General features: G+C 48.2%; 1 protein-coding gene and 1 non-coding gene across 4 annotated transcripts; one reads left to right on the top strand and one right to left on the bottom strand.

Annotated features, from left to right (window-relative positions):
* Positions 1-9: 9 nt before the first annotated feature.
* PNPLA3 (patatin like phospholipase domain containing 3) lies at positions 10-27984 on the bottom strand. Of its 3 annotated transcripts, none has more exons than XM_036866232.1 (8): positions 27724-27984; positions 24821-25053; positions 23580-23645; positions 18625-18834; positions 17488-17548; positions 2559-2774; positions 1328-1460; positions 10-334 (listed from the first exon to the last, which is right to left on the bottom strand). In XM_036866232.1, the coding sequence occupies exons 1-8, from the start codon at positions 27908-27910 to the stop codon at positions 193-195; spliced, it is 1248 nt and encodes a 415-aa protein (XP_036722127.1). In that variant the 5' UTR covers positions 27911-27984; the 3' UTR covers positions 10-192. The 3 variants fall into 3 exon arrangements, with proteins under 3 accessions (XP_036722127.1, XP_036722128.1, XP_036722130.1); XM_036866233.1 differs by having other exon boundaries at positions 24821-25048; positions 27724-27806; XM_036866235.1 differs by lacking the exon at positions 1328-1460 and having other exon boundaries at positions 267-334.
* LOC118902972 lies at positions 10888-10991 on the top strand. The gene has a single exon (XR_005021682.1). It is a non-coding gene; the product is annotated as a U6 spliceosomal RNA (small nuclear RNA).
* Positions 27985-27999: the final 15 nt, after the last annotated feature.

Below are 27999 nucleotides of genomic sequence, written 5' to 3'. Positions count from 1 at the left end.
CCCCTTTGTGGGCTAGTGGCCCACTTTTATAGCCTCAAGACAAAGAAAATTCCTGCTGGCAGGATGGCATCAGGCGACTGGTCAGGGTGCTACGAGGTTGCTACATGGTGAATATTTTACCTACCATGGAGTCGCGGGGCTGTTCGGTTTAGATTAGGAGAGCCCATGGCAACAGTTGCTATGGGGGCTTGGTTAATTCCAGAGTTTTTGTCCCGTGTCCTGGACGTAGGGCTCCACAGGGGGCAGACGCATCATCACTCGAGAACAAATCCGGGAGGTCGTCCAGCACAGCCACTGGATGTCGCTGGGCATGTCTGGAAGCCACATCACCAGTCTGCAGGAATGAAACAGAGAGACACCCACGTCGTATGAGTAGGAGGACAAACCAAAACAAAAAGTACAAAATCAAACCCTAACCAAAGGCACACATCTTACAACGATACCATCGTCCAGGTAAACTGCCAGGGGCACTTCTAACCCCGATGTGATAAATTCCCGAAGACAAGACAACCTAAAAGCCCAAAGGAAAATTAGGCCATTTTTTGATTTGGGAACGCTCAAGGGACTTACATGAAAATAACAGGAAAAGACCTTGGTTTTCCAGGATCCTACTCCTCTGTGGCAACATGGCCACCGATGCAGAGCAGCTTGCGGTCGAGAACCACCCCCTGCGCCCAGGTCTCCTGTGCTTGGCCACGTGCAAACGCAGCAGAGGGAGCCGCCAAGGAGGCCTGACCACTGCCCTCCAGACTCCCAACACCCAGGACATGAAAAGGACCCCACATCCCGGGCTTTGGGAAATGCCAGAGCAGCCCTCAACCCAGGGCAAGGCCGTGCGGGAACGGGTGGCTGATTTGGCAGGGTGGGGAAGGGCTCTGGGGAGGATGACCAAAGCTGGAGAACTGAGCTGGATTTTGAAGGACGGTTGGGACTTTAAAAGATGGACTGAGGGACATGTTGACTAACTCGCTAAAAAGAAAGCAAACACCCAAGTAAATCAGAAGAAAACTGAGGGAAAACAAACGCCCAGGAATCCAGCAGGCATCCCAGCGTTGGCCTCAGACCCCCCCAACATACCAGGAATAAAATCCCAAAATAGAAGTGCAGACCTACAAGAAGTGACAAACCTGTAACAGCAACGAGAAAGGAGGAGGGGTGGGCAGGGGCTTGCCAACGAGGCACCTTTCCAGGGTGTTCCACGCTGACCGTGAGCTCCACCCCGATGTATAAGGAGCCAGGCCCCAGGCCGAGGGCCTTCCAGGGCTTCTGTCACTTAATCCTCGCCCCATTTCCATGAGGAAGCCACAAAGCCACGTGAAGCGCTCACCTCTGGACCACAGCAATCACAGACTCCACGGGCAGCGTGCAGGGCAGCACCACGTAGGACATGACCTTAATTGGTAAGAAGTTGCACATCTTGCTTATGTACCCATCTTGGTTTCTAATTGCTTCCCTCAGGGCTGAAAAATACAATTCGGAGATCTGTCTCTCACCAGTGTAAAAACCAAACCACCTTCCCCGGGTGGTGCTTGGAATTTTTGTGAAAGATACAAATCCTGGCAGCCAAAGAATCAGAAGCTCCACAAATGAGATCAGGTGGGTAATGTGCTCAAGTAGCCCTTGGATCGCCTACAGGGTACAGAGTCCCTTTTAAAGACCCTTTTTTAAACTGACTATTTTTGGAGGCATACACAAACTTCTCAAAGTGCCCCTGGCCCCAGTTTTATGAGCTCGTCTTTGCACCTGCAGCTGGATTCCATCTCTTCTGCCTGGAACCCCCTAGCCTTCTATTTCCCCTTTGTAATGACCTCGCGATGCCTCAAATCACATTAATCTGAGCAGCTGCTGGTTAGTGCAACTCCTGGGGTGTTGGTGCCTCAGGGGCAAGAAACGGCATCCCATTCGTCTTTGATTTATTCTATTCTATTCTGGCCACGTCCTGCGGCGTGTGGGATCTTAGTTCCCCGACCAGGGATTGAACCCTAACCCCCTGCATTGGAAGCTTGGAGTCTTAACCACTGGACCACCAGGGAAATCCCTGTCCCGTTCATCTTTGAATTTCCCCAAATGCCCAACTGGAAGCTGGACGGTGCATTCATCTATCCATTAAATAATCGATGACACGATAAAATAACCAGATTCAGTGAAGGTTCAAAACTGTGATTCTGTGGGGAGGGAGAAATTAGGAGGGGCTCCTCCAGAGAGAAAAGGCTTTGAGATGGGAGGACAGGCAGAGAACGGCGTTCTCAAAGAACAGGCCACCCCCGGGGGTTGCCTGGACTTTAGGAGCAGAGAGCACAGCCAGTTAACACAAAACTCAGCTGGAGGTTGTTTTCCTCTGGCCAGGACCCCATGGGAAGGGAGACTGGGCAAGGACCCAGGGGTATGGGAGGCCCGTGCTGGGCGGTGCGGGTCCCGACGGGCCTGCCCTGGTCGCTCCGCCCCACCTCTTCCCACGCGGAGGCATGACCTTCCTCCACAACACACAGGGAAGCCACCCTTTCTGCCTCATGAAGGGTCACAGAGAGCCTCTGCTGTCCCGCCCCCAGAGCCGGCACCTATGGTGAGCTTGGGCGACAGGGTCTCCAGGATGCTCTCGTCCCAGGGCAGGATGCTGAGGTGCGGGTGGTCCAGCAGCTTGTCTCCCTCGGGCCTCGCCTCCCCGGTGGCCATGCCCGGGGAAGGCTGCAGGCGCCCGTGCTCCCAGGGGGCCTCGAGGACTTCCGACTCTGCTGAGGATGCACTCAGGCACAGAGGGGGCCTGTCACAGATGCCTGCGAAGGGCACAGAAACAAACCCGTCAGGCAATTTCGGGCGGCGGGGTCATTACTCACCCACACACACCTGCCCACCAAATTAGAGGGAAGCTGCAGGCCTGTTATTAGTACAAGGCGGAGATCGACGAGGGCAGGCAGTCCTAGCAGGGAGAAAGGAGTGGGGGGCTTTGATGCCGGATGGATGTGACAAGGGCACCTGGCTCCATCACTCACCAGCTGTGTGGGCTCTGGAGCCACGTGTGGATTCTTGATGTTCAAAGCTAAGGGTTATAACTAATTTATAGTAACGGAACCACTGGCTAAGCCAGCGGTCCAGGCCCTGCAGCAGCCATTCAACTGCTACCATTATCATCATCTCTGCTTTTCAGCTGAGGAATCAGAAGCACAGAGAGGTTAAGAGATTTGTCCAAAGCCACACAGCCAATACGTGGCACAGCGAGAATCGAACCGAGATGTGATGTCAAAGATGGCACCCTTCCATCACACGGCCTCGAAAGAAGCATTAGGTCAAGGGGTTTGTGCAAGCCCTGCCCTAGGTGCCGGGGCTCAGGAGCCGATACCAGTGGGTGGTTCCTGCTCGCACACTGGGTGGGGGCAGTGGGACAGGTAGTTTCGGATGCCCATGCCTGCCGCGGCTCACCTCTTGCTTCCAACCTCAGATTAAAAGACCAGGGGCTGGACCTCCCTGGTGGTGCAGTGGTTAAGAATCCACCTGCCAAGGCAGGGGACACGGGTTCGAGCCCTGGTCTGGGAAGATCCCACATGCCGCGGAGCAACTAAGCCCGTGCGCCACAGCTACTGAGCCTGAGCTCTGGAGCCCGCGAGCCACAACTACTGAGCAAGCGTGCTGCAACTACTGAAGCCCGCGCACCTAGAGCCCGTGCTCCGCAACAAGAGAAGCCACCACAATGAGAAGCCCGCGCACCGCAACGAAGAGTAGCCCCTGCTCGCCTCAAGTAGAGAAAGCCCGCGCGCGGCAACGAAGACCCAACGCAGCCAAAAATAAATAAATAAATAAATAAATTTTTTAAAAAAATAAAAGAGGATGCAAGAAGAATTCACACAAAAAAGACCAGGGGCTGCCCCTGGATGCCCACACCTTGCTCCCAAGTTATGCTCCCCTGGATCTTTCTGGCCTCTTTTAGACACAGAGCTCACACCCTGGGACTTACTTTCCCTTAGGCATGTTTCGGAGAATCTGTTCCCAGAGGACACCTGGCCCAGCCCCACGCGTCCTCTGCAGGACCCCGAGGAGGCCAGCCTGGCTGAGGGAGGACCTCGCTTAGATCATTAAACCCAAACCCAGCACCGATGCTGCAAGCGCCCAGCCGCGTGCCAGTCTTTAGAATTACTAAGAATCACCCGGCGTCATTTAATCCAAATGTCTTTTGCTAGAGATGTGGAAACGGAGGCCCAGAGAGGCGAGGTGGCTTGCCCAAAGTCACCTAGTAACTTCTACAGGGTCCATCACTGTTATTTATTCCCAGGCTGCTCCCAAATTTCATCCCCAGTCCAGACTGCTTTCCAGAACCTCGGACTCTGACATCACTGTGCTTCTTGCACAACCACCCAAATATGCCCCGGGGCACCGCTTCCCTGCAGAAGCCTCGCCCTCCTGAGGGCCCGAACACTGAGCAGAGCCCCTCTCCCCCGGTCCCGGCTGCAGGAGCCAGAGGCCAGGACTTCATGCCTAAGTCTTCCTCCTCCAGAACCTCTGGTTGGTTGCCTCCAAGTCCTGTTCCCTCGCGCCCCTTCCACCACCCTTGCTGCCGTGACCCCGGCCAAGCCCATGGCGGCCTCCTTGACCTCCTGGATGCTGCTCTCACCCCCTCTGCACTGCGGCTGGTGGGGGGCCTTCCAAAGCTCCCTCTGACTGCCCTCACTCCCACTTCGGCAGCCCTCCGTGGCTCCCTATTGCTGTGGGATGCAGACCCTTTCACCACGTCCATGAGGCCCAACCTTGTCCCTCCACTTTTCATTTACTGCCATTCCTGCCCCTCTCCTTTCTGTCCATCTCTCTGGGTGCCCCACGCCCGCCACTCCACTTACACACGCCTTCTTTGCACCTCAGGCTCATGTCCCCCATGCCTAGAATGCTCCTATTCACCCTCAAAGTGTCAACATGGATTCACATCCTCCTGAAGCCCTGCTTTTCCCCGCCTTGCAGATCCCCTCGCTCCCCGTGTGATCCTACAGCATCCTGTATCTTCCTGCCAGCGCACTGAGCACACCGTCAGCCTTCTCATTACATATCTGTCGCCAACCATGTTGCAGCAAAAATAGAAATGAAGTTTTCCCTCTCCTGTGAACAAGGAAAATAAAGGGAACAGTGTGAACAGGCTAGAGAAAAAGAATCATAACCTGGCCTGAAAGAGTTAAATCACTCCTAGTTTTTGTTTTTTAACTGTTACTAATCTGTAGTTTCTGTAACTAGATCTGTACTTCACAAAGCTAACCTATTACTCTTTGACATTATGTGAATTACATCCTGCACTCCCTTGTAGCAAATCACCCCTTGTAGCATTTGCATTTCAGAAAAAAGGTCACAGGCTGATAACCCAGAGACAAAGGGACCCAATTATCGGGCTGCCTGACATGATGCCTGCTGTGACTGTTTTGAAATAATGCAGGAAGAAGAAGAATGCAAGACCTTCACTACTTTGATCCTTATCATATACCCCGGACTGCAAGCCCCACATATAAAATCTTCTCCAATTCCCGAAGGAGGGGGAGACACAGTTCTTGAGGCCCTAGGCTGCCGTGTCTTCCCTTTTGCCTGGCAGAAAAATAAAGCCATCTCTCTCTTCCTCCAAAATCTCTTGTTTCCGTATTTCCGTTCATCCTCGGTGCACAGAGAAGCCGAGATTTCGGTAACAAAATGCAGGCCCGTCCGGGATCTGCTCGCCGGCAGGCAGCCCCGCAGGGCCTCTTGGCTTGATCCTTGATCGAAAGCTCGGGGATCTCTCTCCACACCAGCCTCCTTCGGGAAAGCGGAGGGTTGGAGGATTTCTCTGAGGCCAGATCACCAGGGACTCCCTGCCGCAGGGCTGTGCCCCATCACACCCGGCCTGTCGACTCGGCGCCGGAACTCCGAGGCTGCGGCGGAGAACTGGGGAGAGGCTGACCTAGCAGTGGCCGAGGCTCCTTTTGCCTTGAGGACACCTTCTCTTCTCTTGCCTGCACCGGCCTGCACTTCCACTCCGAGAAAACACTGAATACTGGAGGATCAGAAAGAGGGCGTACGGAAGTCGCAACGCACCTGTCAGCACCTACGGTGGGGTGAGCCTCCCGGAGGGCACTCCCTGACCTTTGACCATCCCCTTACAGGAACTTCGGTTCCAATCTGGGGATTTCCCTGCAAAGGGAAATCCTGATGTGCAATTCTCCCTGCAAAGGGAGATTCTGATGTAAGGTGCCACTTTGGGGCAACGGTTCAGGTCTAGTGGGACTCAGAAGTCACGTCTGGGCGGGTCTCCGCCATATGTTTCTCCTTTTTCTTTTTTTTTATAGTAATCTTTTATTTATTTATTTACTTTTATATTTATTTTTGGCTGTGTTGGGTCTTCGTTTCTGTGCAAGGGCTTTCTCTAGTTGCGGCAAGCGGGGACCACTCTTCATCGCGGTGCGCGGGCCTCTTCACTATCGCGGCCTCTCTTGTTGCGGAGCACAGGCTCCAGACGCGCAGGCTCAGTAGTTGTGGCTCACGGGCCCAGTTGCTCTGCGGCATGTGGGATCCTCCCAGACCAGGGCTCGAACCCGTGTCCCCTGCATTGGCAGGCGGATTCTCAACCACTGCGCCACCAGGGAAGCCCTCTCTTTTTTCTTTTTGAGCATCCATTTGCTGTTTCCTTTTATGGTTTATGTTTTACGTGTGACTTCCAGCTGACGAGGTGAAGGTTTACGTTTTGATTTGAGCGCGCTGACATCTAACTTCTGTTACCAACTGCTCAAGCCAAAATGGGAAGCGCTTCCTCTAAGGTTCCACCCCGACCTGGGAACCCTTAGGGAAAATTTTAAATGACTGGTGGACCTATAGCTAGGATCCAATGACAAAGAAATGGGTCTCCTACGATTAGATCTTTATTGCCACAGGATGGGAAAAATGGACTGAGGTTCCCTTATGTTCAGGACTTTACGCCCCTTTTATTGTAATCCCGCTCTAGGTGGTTCCATAATCAAAAGCCTGAGGAATCAGAAAAAGAAAAACAATCCGCTCTCCTGACATTCTAAATGATCCTCTTCTAACTTCTCCCAACTCTCAGGGGCCGGGGGGAACCAAGCTTCTCCCAGTCCTGCAAGTTCCCTCACGCCTTCAGATTCTCCTGATCAAACTAAGACCCCACCTCCCCAGAGGGACAGTCCCTGCGGGGACATTTTCTCAGCCAGTCTGCCCCTGTTATCAGAGCCAATTTGAGCACCATCTGGTTTAAATTTTAGCTGTGACACCATGACCACAGAAAGAGAAAGATGATTTTTGACAGTATGGCCACAATATTCTTTAGACTCTGGAGAAACTTGGCTAAAATAAAACTTTTCTTAAAATTGCAAAACAAGTTCTTTTTGCATGTGCAATTAGAAAAAGCTAGCTTGTTAAAATACTCTTCTTCAAAATTCTGACCCTGAGAGAACAAAAATATGCCTAGGACAAAGCTTGAAGTTAACTCTTATCATGTCTTTGAGCTACAAACAAAGCCCACTTTGCCTGAGACTTCAGCCTTGGGTTAATTAGTAGAACTTCAGACCAAGAAAAAAAAAACAAAAAGAGGCAAAGAGACATTTTAAATCTCAAGTGGAAACTATGAGATCTCTGTCTGTTATCTGTGTATGTCTCAGTATGTGTTTTTGTCTTTGCATAATACTGCTGAGGTTAATTTGTAAATGAGCTCTATTTAATTGGCTTAAAAGAAAAGTAAGCACTTACAAATCAAACAATTCTAAATACAAGAAAGGGCTTCCCTGGTGGTACAGTGGTTAAGAATCCGCCTGCCAATGCAGGGGACACAGGTTCGAGCCCTGGTCCGGGAAGATCCCACATGCCATGGAGCAACTAAGCCCAAGTGCCACAACTACTGAGTCTGCTCTCTAGAGCTTGCAAGCCACAACTACTGAGCCTGCGTGCCTAGAGCCCGTGCTCCGCAACAAGAGAAGCCACCGCAATGAGAAGCCCACGCACCACAACGAAGAGTAGTCCCCGCTCGACGCAACTAGAGAAAGCCTGCACACAGCAATGAAGACCCAACGCAGCCAAAAATAAAATAAATAAATAAAATAAATAGATAAATACAAGAAAAATTAACTTCAGGTTTACGTGACCTGGGAAATGTTCAATATTAAACTAACACCTGGTATTAGTGTTTAAGTTTGTTGATCTAATTAATATAGACATGTCTTTAGGGCCATCAACATTAAGTATAATACTTTTATTGTGCCTAGGTTTAATATAAACTAATAAAGAAAAAGTAATAAACTAAGATATCTGTTACAAATTTGTCAGCAATGAGAATAACTCGATGTGAAGAAACTTATAAGAAAAAAAATTGCAAGTGAGATAAGAGCTTTGGGTGAACTTTTTAGGAATACTTATGTTTTAGGAATATTTACTTAAGAATGATCTCTCCAGATATTTGACAATTTGAAAATTTAGAGTTGTGCTAAATTAAGTTAAAGGATGGAAGTTTGTTAAGTAACTAGGCCATTTCCAAATAAAATAAGATACTGAAACATTAATTACTGAACATTGGCTTCCTTTTACAGATAAACAAAAGGTTTAGAACTATTAATAAATGTGTTTGGTGCCACACTGAGATACTTTCTATAAAAAAGCACATTCTTCAAAAATCATTATTTGGATGTACGTTCACCAATCTACAGAGTGCTGCTATAAAGGACAGTTCATGGTTGCTTAAGGAAAGTAGGATGTGTGTTTTTAGTAAAGAAGGTATGAGGAATGGAATTGCATTTTATTAAGGGAAAAGGAAGTAGGTCTGACTTACAGGTGGCTGTTTTCTGAATGGGAAAATAAAGTGATGGATACAGAAAGTGATAAAAAAAAGTTTGTGGAAAGTGGACCCTGAGAAAAGAGTTTTATGCATGGTACAAGTTTTCTTAAGATGTTGAACTGCCTTGGATGACAGATTTTAAGCTTCTTTACCTTTTAAGTGATCAGTTCCATATTGCCTTTAAAATCTTTTATTGTTACTTTGGCTAAGTGCACAACTATTGTTTCACAGTGACTATGATCTTATCTGACTGAGTGTTCTAAACCCTTTTGATTTTTTTGATACAACTTCCCAAATCAAATTGTAATGAAGTTTCTTTGACCTCTAGCTAACTTTGGGGTGCTTCAAAGGGCCCCTGAAACATCCCAAAGAGAGATATTACATTAATTAGGTTCATTTGGTATGCTAAAAGTACATGGGAAGTATTGTCAAATGTGTAATAAATCTTCTTAGGTTATATTGTATGGTAATCACTACTAATATAGATATTCTAGAAATTATATGGAGTTTCAAAAAAATTCTGATATGTCCTGGTAAAATGTTATCAGTCACAATTCTAGTTATTATCTTAAGTGTCATATGTCACAACAGTAACCAAGTTACCTTGTTAATTACATTGTAATCAGATTTTAAACTTGCCTTAAGTCTTTTGTCATTATAGACACAGTTTCACTCTGATGCCTTTGCAAAAATGCTTCCTCTTCAGGAAGTTTTATAAAAAGGACTTTTGGATAAATAAAAGTTTCTGACTTTCAGACTATAATGCTAAACTGAATATAAAGAAGCTCTTCTCCTCAAGCTACTTATGGTTGACAGCAATTTGGTAATTTACACCTGTGCGTAAAATTAAAACATTTATCTTTTCACTCTGCTCCCTCCAGAGACTGGAAACTCTTAGGTCCCCATCACCTTTACCAGATAAATTAGGAAGGCTACCTCACTAACAGGTACAGAAATCGCAAGGTATTTTCAGGACCTTGAAAAGGGAGGAATTCACCTAGGTCTGGTAAGCGAATTCTGTGACAAGCCCTTGGTGTGACTTTCCTGAGCGGTCTTTTAAAAGGTCAGTCTGAGACTCCTTAGAAAAGTTTCCACAAGCAAAAAGCCTATATGATCAATTACAGTTATATAAATCATCAGGCCAAGTTTATTGAGACCAGACTGAAATTTGGTTCTCTCTCTCTGTTAAGAGAACAAAGTTTTCTTGGAATGCTGCTTTAATAACAGACCATGTAAATTTCTTTGCCTTTAAGTGATTTATATTTGCTTTTAAAATCTTTTGTTACTTCGGTAAAGTAAATAAATATTATTTCACAATGATCTATGAAGATCATGGCACCCATAGATAAAGTTCATTCTGCTTCTACAAAAATTACCCCCTCATTGCCAGACTTTTGCCATCCTGATGTCCTTAAAACATGATAACAGCCTACTCCTAAATCAGGGAATTTAAAATGGGTAAACAATAGCTGTCAGTCAAACAGTCAGGGCTATGGAAAATCCAAGACAGCTGCCTGGCTTTTTCCAGCTCCCTGACAAAGCTCATTTTTTATTTGATGGGATAAAGCCTTCCCTGGCTGCAGGGTTAATGCCCTAACAATGAAGAAAAAAAATTATGTTTTACTGAATATTAAATTCTAGTTTTGTTAATTAAGGTCTGTGTTTACCAAGACTCACTTCCCAGACAGTTCCTTGCTGTTATGTTATATTGTTAAGAAGTTTAATTGAATTATTAAAGGACACTCTAAGTTTGTTTCTAAAGCTTATCTCAGTAATCTATCTTTGGAAGAAGATCAGATGCCCCACAACCTACAACCAGGGGATTATACATACTGGAAAAGACATAATTTAAAGGACTATCTCCAAACTGAATGGAAGGACCCTTATCAGGTGCTCTTTTTTTTTTTTTTTTCTAGTTGTACAGACAATTTTAGTAAGTGGCATTTTACAGAGGGTTTGGAACTTAGCCTGCAAGTCAAGAAAAATTAATACATGAAAAAAAAATGTGGCAAAAAATGTGCTCCAGGCTCATCAAACAAACCTTTTTCTTTAAGAAAAAAAATGTGATCACAGTACACTACTTGGCTAAATTATTTTAAAAAGGAAACACAGTGCTTGCTTCAGCAGCACATATACTAAAATTGGAATGATACAGAGATTAACATGGCCCCTGCGCAAGGATGACACGCAAATTCGCGAAGCGTTCCATATTTTTACTAAAAATAGAACTACCATACGACCCAGCAATCCCACCACTGGGCATACACCCCGAGAAAACCACAATCCAAAAAGAGTTATGCACCACAATGTTCACTGCAGCTCCATCCACAACAGCCAGGACATGGAAGCAACCCAAGTGTCCTTTGACAGATGAATGGACAAAGAAGATGTGGCACATGTATACAATGGAACACCACTCAGCCATAAAAAGAAACGAAACTGAGCCACCTGCAGTGAGGTGGATGGACCCAGAGTCCGCCACATAGAGAGTGAAACAAGTCAGAAAGAGAAAAACAAACACCGCATGCCAACACATATACATGGAATCCAAAAAAAAAAAAAAAAAAAGGTTCTGAAGAACCCAGGTGCAGGACAGGAACAAAGACACAGACGTAGAGAATGGACCCGAGGACATGGGGAGGGGAAAGGGTAAACTGGGACAAAGTGAGAGAGTGGCATGGACATATATACACCATCAAATGCAAAACAGACAGCCAGTGGGAAGAAGCCGCACAGCACAGGGAGATCAGCTCGGCGCCTTGTGACCACCTAGAGGGGTGGGATAGGGAGGGTGGGAGGGAGACACAAGAGGGAGGAAACATGGGGATATATGTGTATGTATAGCTGACTCACCCTGCCACAAAGCAGAAACCAACACACCATTGCAAAGCAACTACACTCCAACAAAGATGTCAAAAATACATAAATAAATAAAATAAAATATTTTTTAAAAATAAATAAATAAAAAGGAAAAACAAAGTGAATGAAAGTTATTGTACACAAAAGGAGACAAAGCATAAGTAATTTTTTAACTTCTATCACACATGTTCCTATAAAAACTTCTCTCACACATGTTCCTATCACACATGTTCCCTTAGCTGAGGCTAAGTTCCCTCCTGATAGACAGTTGAGAACCCCAAGAGAGAATTATCCAGAAGAGCAAAGTCTTGAGTGTTTCTCCCTGGCTACCGAGTCTGATCCATTCTGAAGGGTTTTAAGCCCATGAGAAACTGGCTACTCCATAAGTTATAAATGGATATTAAGGCAACTTACTTACGACCATCTTAAGGCATTCAGGATTGTCTTGAATAAGTGGTTCAGCTTGTACTGTTTTACTTAAGAAATTCTTTGATAAAAGAGGAAACCTGACTTTAGCAAGGATGTCAACCATAAATGGCTGGCCGTTAGGTTCATCATATTTCAACCACCTGACTGCAGCATCATAAACCTGATCCCCTGCCCTCACACTCAGAGTGTCCTGCTTGAGGAGATGTGTAACTCGCTTGACATCAAGTTGTAGAAACTCATCAGTTTTATAAACTTCAGTAAAATGCTGATGAATAAAGTCATCTGCAGTTGCTTTCAATTCAGGACAGTCTAGACACTCTGCTAGCACACTTATACCAAGACAGTTTGAAGCATCAACTTGCTCTTTCAAAAAATCAGCACATTTTCTTCACAGGTTCAATCTGGTACTGGTTTGCTGCATCTAACAAAGACTGAACGTTGTTGCTATTCAGAGAAATTCTAGTGGTATAAACGAATTCCACCAGTTGTTCAATGTCAGGTTCAGCATCTCTGAGTTCCACTTCAAAGGACTTTGATTCAAGCATGTTAGTTGTGAACATTAAGTTAAAAAAATGACTGGCTGCAGCAAGGACAGCACGATGAGCAGGTACCTTTCTTTCCTGGACCATAAGGGTCGCATCACACAATGTTTTCTCTGGATTTATGTAGCTTGTCAACAAGGTGCTGCCATCAGTCCCTCCCAGCGTGATTTCAAGTTGACCCTGGGTAGACTGTAGATCCAACTACAGTTGGGTGGTGGATTTAAATCACTGTTTCCGCATGTTATTCACGATGCCCATGAAGCCCGCCAACAGTTCAGCTTCCTCTCGAGCAGCAAGTTTCTTCTCGGTCTTCTTGCTGCTCTTCTCCACCCCGAGGCTGCCATCCTCCATCAGCGTGGTTCACGCCCGGGGCTCGCTGGGCCGGGCGGGGGGGTTGCACGCTCCCAACACGCGGGGGCTTCTGTGTACCAAACACCGAGGCCGGGACTGCGGCTGCAGCGCCCTGCTCCCAAACTGCGCAGCCACTGCGGTAGGACAAGGCCCGGCAGCCCCCTCAGAAGCACGCGGGGAGGCGACGTCTGCGCGCCAGGCACTCTTAACTAGCTCATACACAGTAAAACTAAAGGGAATTAACTTCCACTCACCAAGGGCCCCTGCACTGGACTGGCCTATAGAGAGGACGGCTGACCTCTAAATCACCTTAAAATGATGCTCAAACAGAGGATAAACTACGCTCACACCAGGATGAGAAAAAGACAACATCAGAAGTAGACAGCTTCCCCAAGATCCTGGACCTGACTCATATGCTCATTTATAGTGTTCTCTTGACTTCTTGGACCTTTGCATATGAATCAAATGTTTTTCTATCATAGGCACGATCCTATGCTAGTTTTAAAAATCAATCCAGTTGTTGGGTTTGTGGCCAATTACCTATGTCTAGTACTTCTGGGTTACCTGAGTGGATTTCTCCGCTCCAAGGCTCTAATTGGTTGACTCTTAGGAGATTTATCTTAAAAGGAAAATTATAGTCATGTTCAGGCCACTATTGATATTACTAGATGAGATCCCCTCACCTGACCAATTAATAATACCTGCTCTGACCCTGACCATAGATATGAATTTTCCTCTATTACTCAAAGTTCAGTCAGGACAACAAGCAAAATTTCAGCCAAGGAATAAAACCTCCCACAATTATGGGATGGATTTATGTAATTAACACCAGGCTATGGTAATTTAAGGTTAAAGGCTCCTCTATGCTGGGAACAGTTAAATCATACTAAGGATAATCAGTCTAGTAACACTAGGAAACTGGGCTGAGTACCTTATGGACAATGCCAATATATAATTTCCCTGAAAAACAGGGACTGGTACAGAACAGACTAAGGCAGATGACCTGGGATATACTGGGCTGCACCTAATGGAAGTTCTTGGCTTAATTCTTACTTATGACTTTATTAATACTGCCAGCTATGTTATTTGTATTTTGCCTATTTCAAAAAAAGTATTGTTTCTTACATTACCAAATGTGTGACTGAGCCGCCGATAAAATGATTATATATAGTTCCATATGAGATCAATGATTGCAATAGTCTAACTCTAGATATGAGAAGAAGCAACAAGAGGGAATATTGTCCTGGACCATAAGAGACTAGGAAGACAGGTGGTCCAGAGACTTTTGGATACTAGTAAAGGTCTAGTCCAGTAATAGCACATGGAGTGGCCTATCAGCAAAATCTTCGCCAAACCTGGGAATGAGCGTTCCTAGCACCATGGGATAAAATGGTCATGAAATGCCCCAAACCATGGTTGAAATTATGACCATAAAGGGGCCCTGCCGACTGAAAACTGACAGTTGCCATCTACTTCTACAAGGATTAAATCATGAGCTGCTGTAGCTAGTGACTTTCAACACCCCCTACAAGGAGTTCAGGGTGGAGAGCTGAAATGAGGCCCTCTGTGCTCTGGGAAAAACTGACAGGACAGGCCTTCAGATAGTTATATACTTTCAGGAGAAGATTTTATGAGCCCCAATTCTTGCATCTTCTCATACCTAGAGAAACACTGACATCATGAACAGTGACACTATGGTGTGATTTTAGGCAAGTCCTTTTATTGCTAAGAACTTGAGTTCTCTGAGCTGTGTTAGATTTGGGATGCCACCAGCCATTCTCAAAACAACGTCTGCTGACAGCTGGTAACTGCAACCTTACTTCTTAAAGGTCTCCTCTTGTAACTACTACACTTTTAGACGATAAAATTGCTTTAGATCATATGTTAACAAAAAGAGAAAACACATGTAGTGACCAATAGCTCCTGTTATTTATATATTAATACCACATCAAAGGTTAAAACCTACTTTGATGAAACTAGATAACCGGCTACCTGGCTACAAGTCTCCCCAGAGTGCCAGGCCTAGACTGGCTTTCAGGCTTATTCTCCTAAAAAGAAATGAGATCTATTTTGTCTATTAACGTTTAGGTTGTCACGCCTTCCAGTACTTCTAATGAGGTCTGTTACACCTACATCAATCACACTGGGCTAATAGAAGAGGACATAAAATTATATATGTGACCACACCAAATGGCTCCATTCCTTTAAACAGGGTAACCCAAGCACTGACTCTATCTAGATCAGGATCAAAATTACTACCAGACACATGGCTCTTAATCCTGCTTGGGCCCCTGGCTACAATAATTCGTTTTTTGTTTTTTTTTTTAATTGATGGCAGATTATTATTTTTTTAAATTTATTTATTTTATTTATTTTTGGCTGCATTGGGTCTTTGTTGCTGCACGCGGGCTTTCTCTAGTTGCGGAAAGCAGGGGCTACTCTTCATTGCGGTGCGCGGGTTTCTCATTGCGGTGGCTTCTCTTGTTGCGGAGCACGGGCTCTAGAGCGCAGGCTCAGTAGTTGTGGCACGTGGGCTCAGTAGTTGCGGCTCACCGGCTCTAGAGCACAGGCTCAGTAGTTATGGCGCATGGGCTTAGTTGCTCCGCGGCACGTGGGATCTTCCCGGACCAGGGCTCGATCCCATGTCCCCTGCATTGGCAGGCGGATTCTTAACCCCTGCGCCACCAGGGAAGCCCTACAATAATTCTTTTACTAATCTTTGGCCTCTTTTTTTAAACTACTTGTTAAGTTCTGTCTCTTCCAGATTACAATAGGTTCACATCAAGATAATGATGATGCAAAGATTCCAGCCATTTCTCAGAACAGATCCTGCCAAAACAACAGAAGTCACCCTGGGGCCCTTAATAAGACAGGGCAAGAGCTCCATGACCCCAACTAGGTAGGGTCCACGAGCCCCCTGCCAACCTGAAGAAGCTACGGAAGACAGACCGTCGTCCCTCATCATCCCAATAAAGATTTCTTGGGGTTCACATCTCTCAGGGGGAATTTGAAATAGGAGATAGATGGGCCCCTGGGCCGGACAGCTGGTGTTTGTCAAGTGGAGCAAAACGGAAGTTTTGTCCTCAGCCAGACCAGAACACGCCTGTTTCCCTTCCTCCATTGTTATGGAGGGAATGAACTAGCAGTGGGGAATTTGTTGCAGCACAAACAGAAATGAAGTTTTCCCTCTCCTGAGAACAAGGAAAATAAAGGAAACAGTGAGCAGGCTAGAGAAGAAACATAACCTGGCCTGAAAGAGTTAAATCACTCCTAGTTTTTTTCTTTTTTAACTGTTACTAATCTGTATTTTCTGCAAATAGATTTGTACTTCACAAAGCTAACCTATTACTCTTTAACATTATGTGAATTATGTGAATTACATCCTGGACTCCCTTGTAGCAAATCACCCCTTGCAGCATTTGCATTTCAGAAAAAAGGTCACAGGCCGATAACCCAGAGACAAACGGACCCAATTGCCGGGCTGCCTGACATGACGCCAGCTGTGACTGTTTTGAAATAATGCAGGAAGAAGAAGAATGCAAGACCTTCACTACTTTGATCCTTATCGTGTACCCCTGAGCCCCACATATAAAATCTTCTCCGATTCCCAAAGCAGGGGGGAGACAGTTCTTGAGGCCCTAGGCTGCCGTGTCTTCCCTTCTGCCTGGCAGAAAAATAAAGCCATCTCTCTCTTCCTCCAAAATCTCTGTCTCCGTATTTCTGTTCGGCATCGCTGCACAGGGAAGCCGAGATTTCGGCAACAACCACGAGGCTAAGCTCCAGGAGGGCAGGGGCCACATCCGTCTGTCCGCTGTGGAGTCGCCAATTGCTTGGCACCTAGACGGTACGCAGTAAATATTTTCTGAGTAGATAGATACATGTATGTCCCATGAACCACACCATCTCCTTGGTCTTGGACAAAGACTAATTCAGAGGATTAATGCATGAACCAACCTTTAGTATCGAAGAAAAATAGCCGCAAACATATTTGGTTCCACTCTAACATTTCCAGAACCCAAGTCCCCCAGCCTGGACGAGCCAGGATGACTCAAAGGCAGGAACCTTCCCCAGAACACAGCTGGGCTAGTGGGCGTGGCCCACACCCGCCTAGAGGGAGCGGGAGCTATTCTGATTCCTTCACCTGCGGCCCAGAAACTGTTTATCTTCCTTCTTTATCAAACTAAAGGTTCACAAGTGTCCAAGCAGAAAAGAAAGACAAAGGAACTGCCTTCAGCACACAGACAGGTGACACTGCAGAGGAAGAGCTAGCCCTGGGGCTGTGACATCCGGGTTCAGGTCCCAGCTCTGCCGCCCAGTGAGTGGAGTGCGGACCCGGGCTGCCTCTCCAAGCCTCTGTTTCCCCATCTGTAAAATGGGGCAAATATTGCCTGTCTCGCGGGGCTAATGAGAGGGCCGAGCGAGACGGTGGGTGAAGGTGCTGAGCGCTGAGTGATGGAGCCAAGACTGTTGACCAAGACTGTGAACAGAAAGCTTGTTAAAGGGGCACTTCAGTTGCCCTACCATACGTACCATTCTCCTCCAAGAACCTGACCGTGTCTAAATATCCTCGAAAGCATAGCTCTCCAAGCACCTGTGAACAAATCAAGTAAATTAACTGCAGGGGGCAGTCACTAAGCGCCATTCCTTTCAACATCACCTGAAGACGGCAGACCCAAAGCCAAGAATCCTCCAAGCTCCAAGCCGCTGCCATGTGCCCTGCACAGCCGCTGCGGGGTGGGACAGGGCTCTGCTCTCCTGCAGGACTCAGCTCGAATGACACCTCCTCCGTGCAGCCCTTGCTGGCACCCCAGCATGACGGGTTCCTCTGGTCTCCCTGGGTCCCTGGACGAGCCTCCACCCTAACAAATACCAGGGCCTGATCTACTTGTCGTGGGACCGTAAGAGCTGCCTCCTTTGCTGCTCTGTGTACAAACCACATGGGCAAACCCATCCTGCTGTCCAGCCTTCCCTCTCCCCGTGAGCACACGTGGCCGTATACGTTGCATGGCACGGCCTTCCTTCTCCCCAGAACACTGGCACTGTGCAGATTCTACCAACTTTCTTACTGTGTTAGGGTGATAAGGTCCACCACGCTACAACGACAATCAAAAAAAGATTAAACTGGGAATTCCCCAGCGGTCCAGTGGTTAGGACTCTGAGCTTTCACTGCCAAGGGCCCAGGTTCAATCTCTGAAGATCCCACAAGCCAAAAAAAAAAAAAAAAAAAAAAATAAACCACCAAATGCAGTGTAGTTCTTTTTTTTTTTTTTGGCTGCACTGGGTCTTCGTTGCTATGCGCGAGCTTTCTCTAGTTGCGGCGAGCGGGGGCTACTCTTCATTGCGCAGGCTTCTCACTGCGGTGGCTTCTCTTGTTGCAGAGCACGGGCTCTAAGCACACGGGCTTCGGCAGTTGTGGCTCGCGGGCTCTAGAGTGCAGCCTCAGTAGTTGTGGCGCGTGGGCTTAGTTGCTCAGCAGGCGGATTCTTAACCACTGTGCCACCAGGGAAGTCCTGCAGTGTAGTTCTTGACCACGGATGCAAATAAGAATCATTGGGATAATTAAAAAAAAAAAAAATCCTACTATCCAGGCTGCCCATACTTAAGCCATAGCCCCTGGAGGTGGGATCTGAACAGCAGCGCTGTTTAAATGCCCCCAGGCCCCCTCACCTTGAGATCCGCAGGGAATAGCACCCGGGTTAATAGGTAGATGTTCTCTGAGCAGAGGCGTAGACTGAGCTTGGTGAAGTCCACGTGAAGAAAGTTCGTGGACTTGACTTTGGGGCAGATGTCACTCTCCCCATAGAAGGGGGAAACAGTGATGGTCGTTTTGGTATCAAAGAAGGGTATGATGTCACTCACTCCTCCATCTATGTATCGCTTTTAAGGGAGAAAAAGAAAAAGGACATACTGTCAGAAGCTCTGGGCTGGGGTTCTCTGTGTGTTTCAGATTCTGGCCAGAGGCTTCTCAGAGCCGCAGGCAGATGCGGTGAGGGGCTTTGGGATCACTCTTTCAGCAAATCCCTACTGAGCATTTCTGTGCCAGGCCAGGCTGTAGGCTGGCGCTCAGGGTTGCCACATGCTGCTGTGTAGTTTGCACACTGCACGAAAAAGTGCCTGGCCAAGAGGCAGACGGAGGCTGGCGTCTGGCCCACGTTGTGGCGGCCAAGTCCCGAGCCCAGGTGAGTGCCCCTAGGCATACCCATGTAATTTGCTTAGACCAGGGGCGCTGTGTGCACTGGGGACAGAGTGTGATGTAGACCTGGCCCTAAGGGAGACAGATGGTCATGGGTTCAATTCCAGAGGCCCCTTGCTGCTTGAGGAGTCTTGGACAAGACACTTAACCTGTGAGCCTGTCCACACCTGGGAAATGAGAAGCAGCGCTGGGGACTTAAATGACACAGTGAACCTGGGACTTGAGCTCTCTGAAAATGGCATCTTATCCCACAACAAGGGTGCATTTGGGGTAAGTACTGTAAGAATCAGTTTTCCTGTAGCCATATCCTTGAACAACCTTAGGGCCCACGGCCAGGCTGGGGCAGGCAGGTTTTGGTACAATTTGGACTGAGTCTACACCTATGAAACCAACGTCTAGAATCATTCCCAAACCCACGACCATCACAGCCCAGCTGTTGGTGCCCACAGACGGGGGGGACCTTCAAATATCACAACTGGGAGAACTTCCCCAGCCAATCCTTCCAAAGGGAGAAATCTCAGGGCACACCTTGGCCTAAAACAAGTCCAAAAAAGAATCAGGCACGTTCAGCCATGGCTTAACTATCAAGAGATTCTTGCCTTGAGTCCAAAAATGATTAGATGTGCACACACAGCAGGAGTTTCTAAATTGTTGCCATATGATTTCTATGGAAGATACAGGAAGGCATCAAAACCCTCACTGGAAGAAAGGGACACAGGACCAAATGTCGGGAATCTTTAGTTAAGACTGAGGAGGGAGGAAGCAGGTGACTATTTTTTAAATTATTATTTATTTTTTAAAATTAGTTTTTATTGGAGTATAGTTGATTTACAATGTTGTGTTAGTTTCTGCTGTACAGCAAAGTCAATCAGTTATACATATACATATATCCACTCTTTTTTCACTCAAGGGATAAAGTCCGATGACTCCTCTGTCCTGTGTAATTTTCCCTCCACCCTGAACTTTTCTACAGGAACGTTCTGAGTTTGCTCAGTGGAACCTCAACGCTTTGCTCTAATTTTCAGCAGGTTTCATCTGAGGACACTGAGGGGGGTGACCGTGTGTGCACCACAGCTGGAGCAGCCTGGGGGAAATGAAAAGATAACAACAACAATGACAAAACCACCCATATTTACCAAATACTTACCTGTGCCAGGCTCTATGCTGCATCTTCACTGCATTATCGCATGTAATTCCCACAACAACGCTACAACTGTGCACTATTATTAACCCTCATTATTATTAACCCTCATTTGCCAAGTCAATCTCAGAGAGGTTAAGAAATGTGTCCAAAGTAGTCCAGCTAACGTGGGCTAGAGCAGACATGCGATTCTAGGTTTGTCTGCCGGGCTGGCGCTGTTAGAATTGCAGGTGATCACTTCATGGCCCCAGGCCTCAGTTTTCTCATCTGTAAATAGGGGCAACTATGTGTCTGCCCCGGCGATGCCCTGGGGCATGAGTGAGGCTACGTGTAACCTGCCTTTGCAACTTGCTTTGCAATGTGAGGACCGTGCTGCTCTTAATGGGTGAACCAGGAGGGTTTCTAAAGTGCCTTCCTGCTGACACACTGGGATGTTGTGTCTTCTCTCCCACGGCTGCAACAACCTGAACTGTCTCCAGACATCGCCAGATGTTCCCGGGTGGGAGGACAGAATCATCTGATAACTGCTGCCCTAGAAGGAGGCTGCCAGGTGGTCCAGCACAGCCCAGCATCCAGTCCAGAGCCTGCAGGACAAACACCTCAGCTTCTGTTTTTCCACCAGAGGCAGGGCTCAGGATTAGCCACGTGTGTTTACATATTTGTTGAATGGAACCAAATCGAAGCCCTGTCGGCAGCTTCTGCCCGAAGCCATGGGCTGAAAAGGATAGAGTCAGACCCAGAGAGGATTATAACCCTCAACTCCTAAGAATAAAGCCTTATTACCGGGTTTCCCTGCTGGCGTAGCGGTTATGAATCCGCCTGCCGATGCAAGGGACACGGGTTCAAGCCCTGGTCCAGGAAGATCCCACATGCCACGGAGCAACTAAGCCCGTGCGCCACAACTACTGAGTCTGTGCTCTAGAGCCCGCGAGCCACAGCTACTGAGCCTGCATGCCACAACTACTGAAGCCCGTGCTCCAAAACAAGAAAAGCCACCGCAATGAGAAGCCCGCGCACCGCAACGAAGAGTAGCCCCCACTCGCTGCAACTAAAGAAAGCCCGCGTGCCCCAACGAGGACCCAATGCAGCCAAGAAAAAAAAAACCAAAAAACTTATTACCTTAAGTGAGTAAATGACTCTTAAGCATCTTATACCTTAATAGGCCACTGGGCACCTGTTTCAGTGCTCATGTGAAGATTAAGTGAATTGTGAAAATGACTATACTACCCAAAGCAATCTACAGATTCAATGCAATCCCTATCAAACTACCAATGGCATTTTTCACAGAACTAGAACAAAAAATTTCACAATTTTTATGGAAACACAAAAGACCCCGAATAGACAAAGCAATCTTGAGAAAGAGAAACGGAGCTGGAGGAATCAGGCTCCCGGACTTCAGACTATACCACAAAGCTACAAAATATGGTACTGGCACAAAAACAGAAATATAGATCAATGGAAAAGGAGAGAAAGCCCAGAGATAAACCCACGCACATATGGTCACCTTATCTTTGATAAAGGAGGCAAGAATATACAATGGAGAAAAGACAGCCTCTTCAATAAGTGGTGCTGGGAAAACTGGACAGCTACATGTAAAAGAATGAAATTAGAACACTCCCTAGCACCATACACAGAAATAAACTCAAAATGGATTAAAGACCTAAATGTAAGGCCAGACACTTAAAACTCTTAGAGGAAAATATAGGCAGAACACCCTACGACATAAATCACAGCAAGATTCTTTTTGACCCACCTCCTAGAGAAATGGAAATAAAAACAAAAATAAACAAATGGGTCCTAATGAAACTTAAAAGCTTTTGCACAGCAAAGGAAACCATAAACAAGACCAAAAGACAACCCTCAGAATGGGAGAAAATATTTACAAATGAAGCAAATGAGAAGGATTAATCTCCAAAATTTACAAGCAGCTCATGCAGCTCAATATCAAACAACCAATCCAACAATGGGCAAAAGACCTAAACAGACATTTCTCCAAAGAAGATATACAGATTGCCAACAAACACATGAAAGGATGCTCAACATCACTAATCATTAGGGAAATGCAAGTCAAAACTACAATGAGGTATCACCTCACACCAGTCAGAATGGCCATCATCAAAAAATCTACAAACAATAAATGCTGGAGAGGGTGTGGAGAAAAGGGAACCCTCTTGCACTGTTGGTAGGAATGTAAATTGATACAGCCACTATGGAGAACAGTATGGAGGTTCCTTAAGAAACTAAAAATAGAACTACCATATGACCCAGCAATCCCACTACTGGGCATATACCCTGAGAAAACCATAATTCAAAAAGAGTCATGTACCACAATGTTCACTGCAGCTCTATTTACAACAACCAGGACATGGAAGCAACCTAAGTGTCCACTGACAGATGAATGGATAAAGAAGATGTGGCACATATATACAATGGAATATTACTCAGACAAAAAAAGAAATGAAATTGAGTTATTTGTAGTGAGGTGGATGGACCTAGAGTCTGTCATACAGAGTGAAGTAAGTCAGAAAGAGAAAAATACCGTATGCTAACACATATATATGGAATCAAAAAGAAAAAAAAAGGTTCTGATGAACCTAGGGGCAAAACAGGAATAAAGACGCAGACGTAGAGAACGGACTTGAGGACACGGGGAGGGGGAAGCGTAAGCTGGGACGAGGTGAGAGAGTGGCATAGACATATATACACTACCAAATGTAAAATAGGTAGCTAGTGGGAAGCAGCTGCATAGCACAGGGAGATCAGCTCGGTGCTTTGTGACCACCTAGAGGGGTGGGATAGGAGGGTGGGAGGGAGATGCAAGAGGGAGGGGATATGAGATATATGTATACATATAGCTGATTCACTTTGTTTTACAGCAGAAACTAACACAACACTGTAAAGTAATTTTACTCCAATAAAGATGTTAAAAAAAAAATTCCCAAAATTAAAAAAAAAAAAAGATTAAGTGAAGAGCTTACCTTACAGATAACCAGCTAATTATTCTACACGAACTTGGTTTTGCTGTCCAGAGAGCCTGGAAGGGGGCCAGCTATGGAATCTCTGTCTGAAGGCTGAGAGGCAAAAAGGCTCCACGTTTGGGGACAGGTCTCAGGGGCCCAGGGTACTTGAGCCCAGTGCCTCTTTCTTTTTTTTTTTTGGACACTTGGCTTGCTGGATCTTAGTTCCCCGACCAGGGATCGAACCCGGGCCCTTGGCAGTGAAAGTGAGACATCCTAACCACTGGACCACCAGGAAAATCCCTCAAACACCGTTTAAAAGCGGACTTACCACGCCTCTGAAGGAAGGGGGGATCAAGCCACTGATGAAAGGCACGAAGGAGGAACAAAACAAGGCCTGTGAAGACAAAAGGGGGTGAAACCACAGCCCAGAGCAGGCTGCCTTTTATTCCCCTGGGTCTTTATAAGCCTTCTCCAAGCGAGAAGAGCAACAAGCCTGAAAACACTCTTGGCACAGAGGAGGTGCTTTAATAAACGGCTGAATGAACAAGAACCAACTTACACACTTATTATTTCAGGCCCAAGTATCAATTGTCTAACGACACCGTCTGCAGACTTTAGCTTCTTGCCCCTGCTCCCCACGAGGGGCACACTGGGCCAGCAGAGACAGAACCAAGAGTTGGTGACTAGCTGATTGGCAGGGAAGGGGCTAGATCAGGGCTTTGCAAACGCTGACGTTCATCAGAATCACCTGGAAAGCTTGGCGAACCACAGACTCGGTGCCCCACCCCTAAGGTTCTGATGCTGCAGGTTGGAGGTGGGGCCTGAGAGCCTGCAATTCTAACAAGCTCCCAGGCGATGCCGCTGCTGCTACCGCTGGTCCGGGGCCCACACTTTGAGTCGCGCCATGCTAGCGAGCGTTAAGCAGGATGTAACACTGATGCAGTGAGAGAAAGGGCTCACGAGGGAACGCACAGGTGCTGGCTGCCTAGAAAAAGCCTCCACAAACAAGGTTAAGTGGAAGATGACACTGGCTGCTGAGAAGCTGCTGGTTATAAGCAAGCAGGCTGCTTGCTCGGAGGGACCTGTGTTAAGTGAAATGATATCCAAGCAATTCTCATAAAAGGCATCAGCCAAACTAAGTGGTATTTTCATAGTGCCAATGAGCTTCTCTGTGCTAGAGGCAAATAAGACACACTCCCCCCCTTGTGGGACTTCACTGGAGGGGTCCTCATTAAGGAACAGGCATCACTGGGAGGAGGGACCCATGTGGGACGAGGTCCCTGGAGCAAGAGGTCATAAGCCAAGTCTTGAAGGATGGGGAGGTGTTATTTGAAACTGAAACTGTCCTGGAACACTCCAGTTTTGCACACGCTCTGGACCAGACCTCTGGATGCACTCGGAGTTGATATCACCCTGGTACAGGAAGCTAACCAGTATCGTGGGCAACCGGGTTCTTTTGCATCTTAAGAAAAAAATGGGGCAGGTGGCCTACGACAGCCCTCTCTTTGTTGCTTCTGAAATGAAATGGTCTTTATGACTTGACAACACCCAGATAAGCAAACTGCTTACGTCCACGACTTCGTCTTTGGACCGAAAATCAGACACCAGCACATTTTCTCCATCGGCCACTCTGGTGAGTGAGATGACAATTCTGCCCGAGAGGAGCTGGTGGACGTTGTCCGGGAGGTATCTCTGGAGACCATCTCGGAGGTGCTTGCTCAAATTGAAGGCCGGGTGGAGGACGCCAATGTTCCGACTCCTGGCGCTCCGGACAAGGTCCATGAGGGCCTGCAATGTCTGCTCTGGGCGGAGAGAGACAAACATACAAAGGAGTGTACCACCCTGGAGATGGGAATGCTTTGTGGCAGGACCAGAAACCTGGCGGCAGGGAAGCTGCTGACCTTTCCCTTTCTCTAGGACTGGGCTGTCTGATCCGGCAGCCACGTGTGGCTCCCGGGCCTGAGATGCGGCTAGCCCAAACTGAGATGGGTAAAAGACACACTGGATCTCAAAGGCTTAGAGCAACAAGAACAACAACAAAATATAAAACATCTCATGAATAATGTTTTATATTGATTAGATGTGAACATGATAATATTTTGGCTGGACTGGGATAAATAAAATTAATTTCACTTATGTCTTTTGCTTTTTCCATGTAGCTACTAGGAAATGTAAGATATGCCTATTTCTGTTGGTTAGCGCTGCTCTAGGCCCTCTCTGGCCACAGGAACGAGCCTCCAGAGGCCCAGTGAGCCCTCTCCTCATCTCCATCCCTCCAGCAAGGCCAGAAGCCAGGCACTCACAGCGCCGGAGCTTGAGCACGAATGGGCCTCACGCTGCAGGGAGCAGAGAGCAAGTGCAGCCTTGGACCTGAGTTTGAATCCTGCCTCTACCTCTTACTAGCTGAGCAACTAAAATAAGCCACTTCACGGTCTCTCTGAGTCTCAGACTGTATGTTTTTAATGTGGGACCACACTCAACTACCTTTTGGAAATAGAGAAGATTAGATACACTACAATCTATAGGTGCTCAACCCAGATGAAGCACCTAATAAACAACTAGACTTAACTTTTAACCTCTAATGTCAGAACTACCAGACCGTCCAGTGGGCACAGGGCACATGCATACTCCATCTGACCTCACTCACCGGCCTGGTCCCCTCTGGCTGGTCTGCACTGCCCTAGCAGGCAAGAGTACCTGTCCCAGCCCGAGCCCTAGTCATCCGTAAATCCTGGGATGCAGAAGCCTGGACACACATCAGCAGGTCCTGACCCGCTTCTGACCTCCGCTCAGCTCTCCCTGCACATGTGGCCCCACTGAGCCCGGGCAGAAGGCACAAAATTGCACACAGCTGGCTGGTTCTGCCAGTCTCTCCTGCCAAGTCAGCCTGGGTTTGGAGGCGCTCTCAGGAGCCCCGCCCAGGTCACAGGCCCTGGGAAATGCTCCCTGGCGGTCCCCAAGTGAGACAGGCAGTTAAAGCAAGAAACTGGGGCTCCCAGAACCTCCGGAGTAGTTCCTGCCAGGACCTCCAGATCCACTTTCCAGCGACTTGGTGGTCCCGAGCCTCCCCCTGCAGGACACAACCCCAGGCTGCACCTGTCCTCTGCCTGTTAGGAACGCCCTCTACGCTGGAGTCAGGGCACTTCACGTGCTGGGGTCTGTGCATTTGAATCTGGTCCCAATTCAACATTTGACCACGTGGCTGTCTCCAGGTCACAACCCTGGGACACAAGCGTTGGCTTTTATCACTGCTCAAGCCCAAGGTGACCAGTCTAATCCTCCTTGAGGTCTCATTTCCTGCCCTTTGCTCCTCCCCCCCTCGATGGGGAAGGCGGCCACGGTGGCCTCTCCTAATCCCCACCTCTCCGTCAGCCCAGGGTCTGCTCCCTGATCCTATCCAATGGCAGGGCTGTGCTGACTGGCAAGGGGTTCCTGCTGGCAGTGTCCCACACAGCCGTTCCTGGGTAGAGCAAAGAGTAAACCGTTAAAGGAAGCCCAGACAAACAGGGGCTAATGAAAAGGTGCATTATCTTCCTGTCTGGGGACCTTTGGATGCCTACAGCTCCATGCTGCCACTTGCTCCAGGCCCTGCTCCCTGGCTAGGATCCCAGGCCGAGGATGTCATACCCTAGTAATTTATGCCAGCTGGCCACAAGCCCCAGTCGGCCCCTCCCACTGGTACCCACGAGTACAGAGATGCTTCATTAGGACAAGATTCAAATGCACAGGACCTCGTTTCCAGGGCACTGAGCAGGGGTGTGGTGGGGAGGAGAGGAGGGGATGTGGGATGTCAAGCCCCCAAGAAGGGTCTCAAACACCGGAAAAGGAGGAGACAACTTTCCTACCTCCCCTCACCTCCCTCTCCCCCCCTCCACAAAACACCTCTCCCCAACCCCCTTTCAATCCAAACCAGCAAGTTGCCCTCTACCTGAGAGGCACCCAGCCGCCCGCAGCGCTCCCACGAAGGCTGGGCGGAGATCAAAGGCGCCCGGGGCCGGGGATCTCCAATCCCTCTGGCCCCCAGAGGGAAGAAGGCAGCCACCCTGGGCCACAGGCCAAAGCCTCCTTCCTGGTCTGGCCGGAAGCAGGGCAAATCGGGCCTCCGCCCCCCCCCCCCCCCGCTCCCCTCGCCCCCCGCCCCCACCCAGGCGTCGCGCTCCCTCCTCCCCGTCGCTCCGAGACAACCTGGCTCTCAGGCCCGGGCTGGGTCGGGGGGCTTTCTTCAAGCCCGGGCGCCAAAAGGCAGTCGGGGCGAGGAGGCGCTCTGGGTTCCGACGGCCAGAAGAGCCGCCCACCCGGCGCGCCCCCCTCCCAGGCCCGGCAACAGAGCTCCCCGGCGCGGGGCAAAAAGACGCACTGGAGGAGGCATCTGTCTGGGGAGACCCCGGGTGTACCCCGCAGTTTCCGTTTCCAATCCCGGCTCCACCGCGCGCCCCCTCCCCGCGCGGAGCCCCGCGGCGGCCCGGACCTACCCAGCGGGACCCCAGAGAGGAAGAAGGCGCAGTGCAGCGCCCCGGCCGAGGCCCCGAAGAACCTGCGCGCGTTGCGGAGGAGGTGCGGGGCGCGCTCGCTCAGGCAGCGGGTCACCCCGATGTGGTAGAAGCCCAGGAAGCCGCAGCCGGCGAAGGACAGGCTCCAGCCGCGCTCGGGGTCGTACATAGCGGCGGCCGGTCGGGCGTCCGGGGTCCGAGAGCGCCGCGGCTCCGCCCGCCGCCCACTCTGGCTCTCCGCCGGCCCGGGTGCGCTCA

Source organism: Balaenoptera musculus, chromosome 10 (genome assembly GCF_009873245.2).
Source record: "Balaenoptera musculus isolate JJ_BM4_2016_0621 chromosome 10, mBalMus1.pri.v3, whole genome shotgun sequence".
In the NCBI taxonomy this organism is placed as follows: domain Eukaryota; kingdom Metazoa; phylum Chordata; class Mammalia; order Artiodactyla; family Balaenopteridae; genus Balaenoptera; species Balaenoptera musculus.
Note: the sequence above shows the minus strand (reverse complement) of the source record. Positions and strands in the feature narration are given on the sequence as shown.

What these genes read in the sequence shown, in the direction of transcription:
- PNPLA3 (XM_036866232.1), bottom strand. Translation starts at nt 27,910, where the DNA reads ATGTACGACCCCGAGCGCGGCTGGAGCCTGTCCTTCGCCGGCTGCGGC. An exon ending in CCCCTTCCTTCAGAGGCGTG is followed by an intron (nt 18,835 to 23,579) that starts GTAAGTCCGCTT and finishes CTCCCTTAAAAG; the next exon opens with CGATACATAGATGGAGGAGT. An exon ending in GTGATTGCTGTGGTCCAGAG is followed by an intron (nt 335 to 1,327) that starts GTGAGCGCTTCA and finishes TCATTCCTGCAG; the next exon opens with ACTGGTGATGTGGCTTCCAG.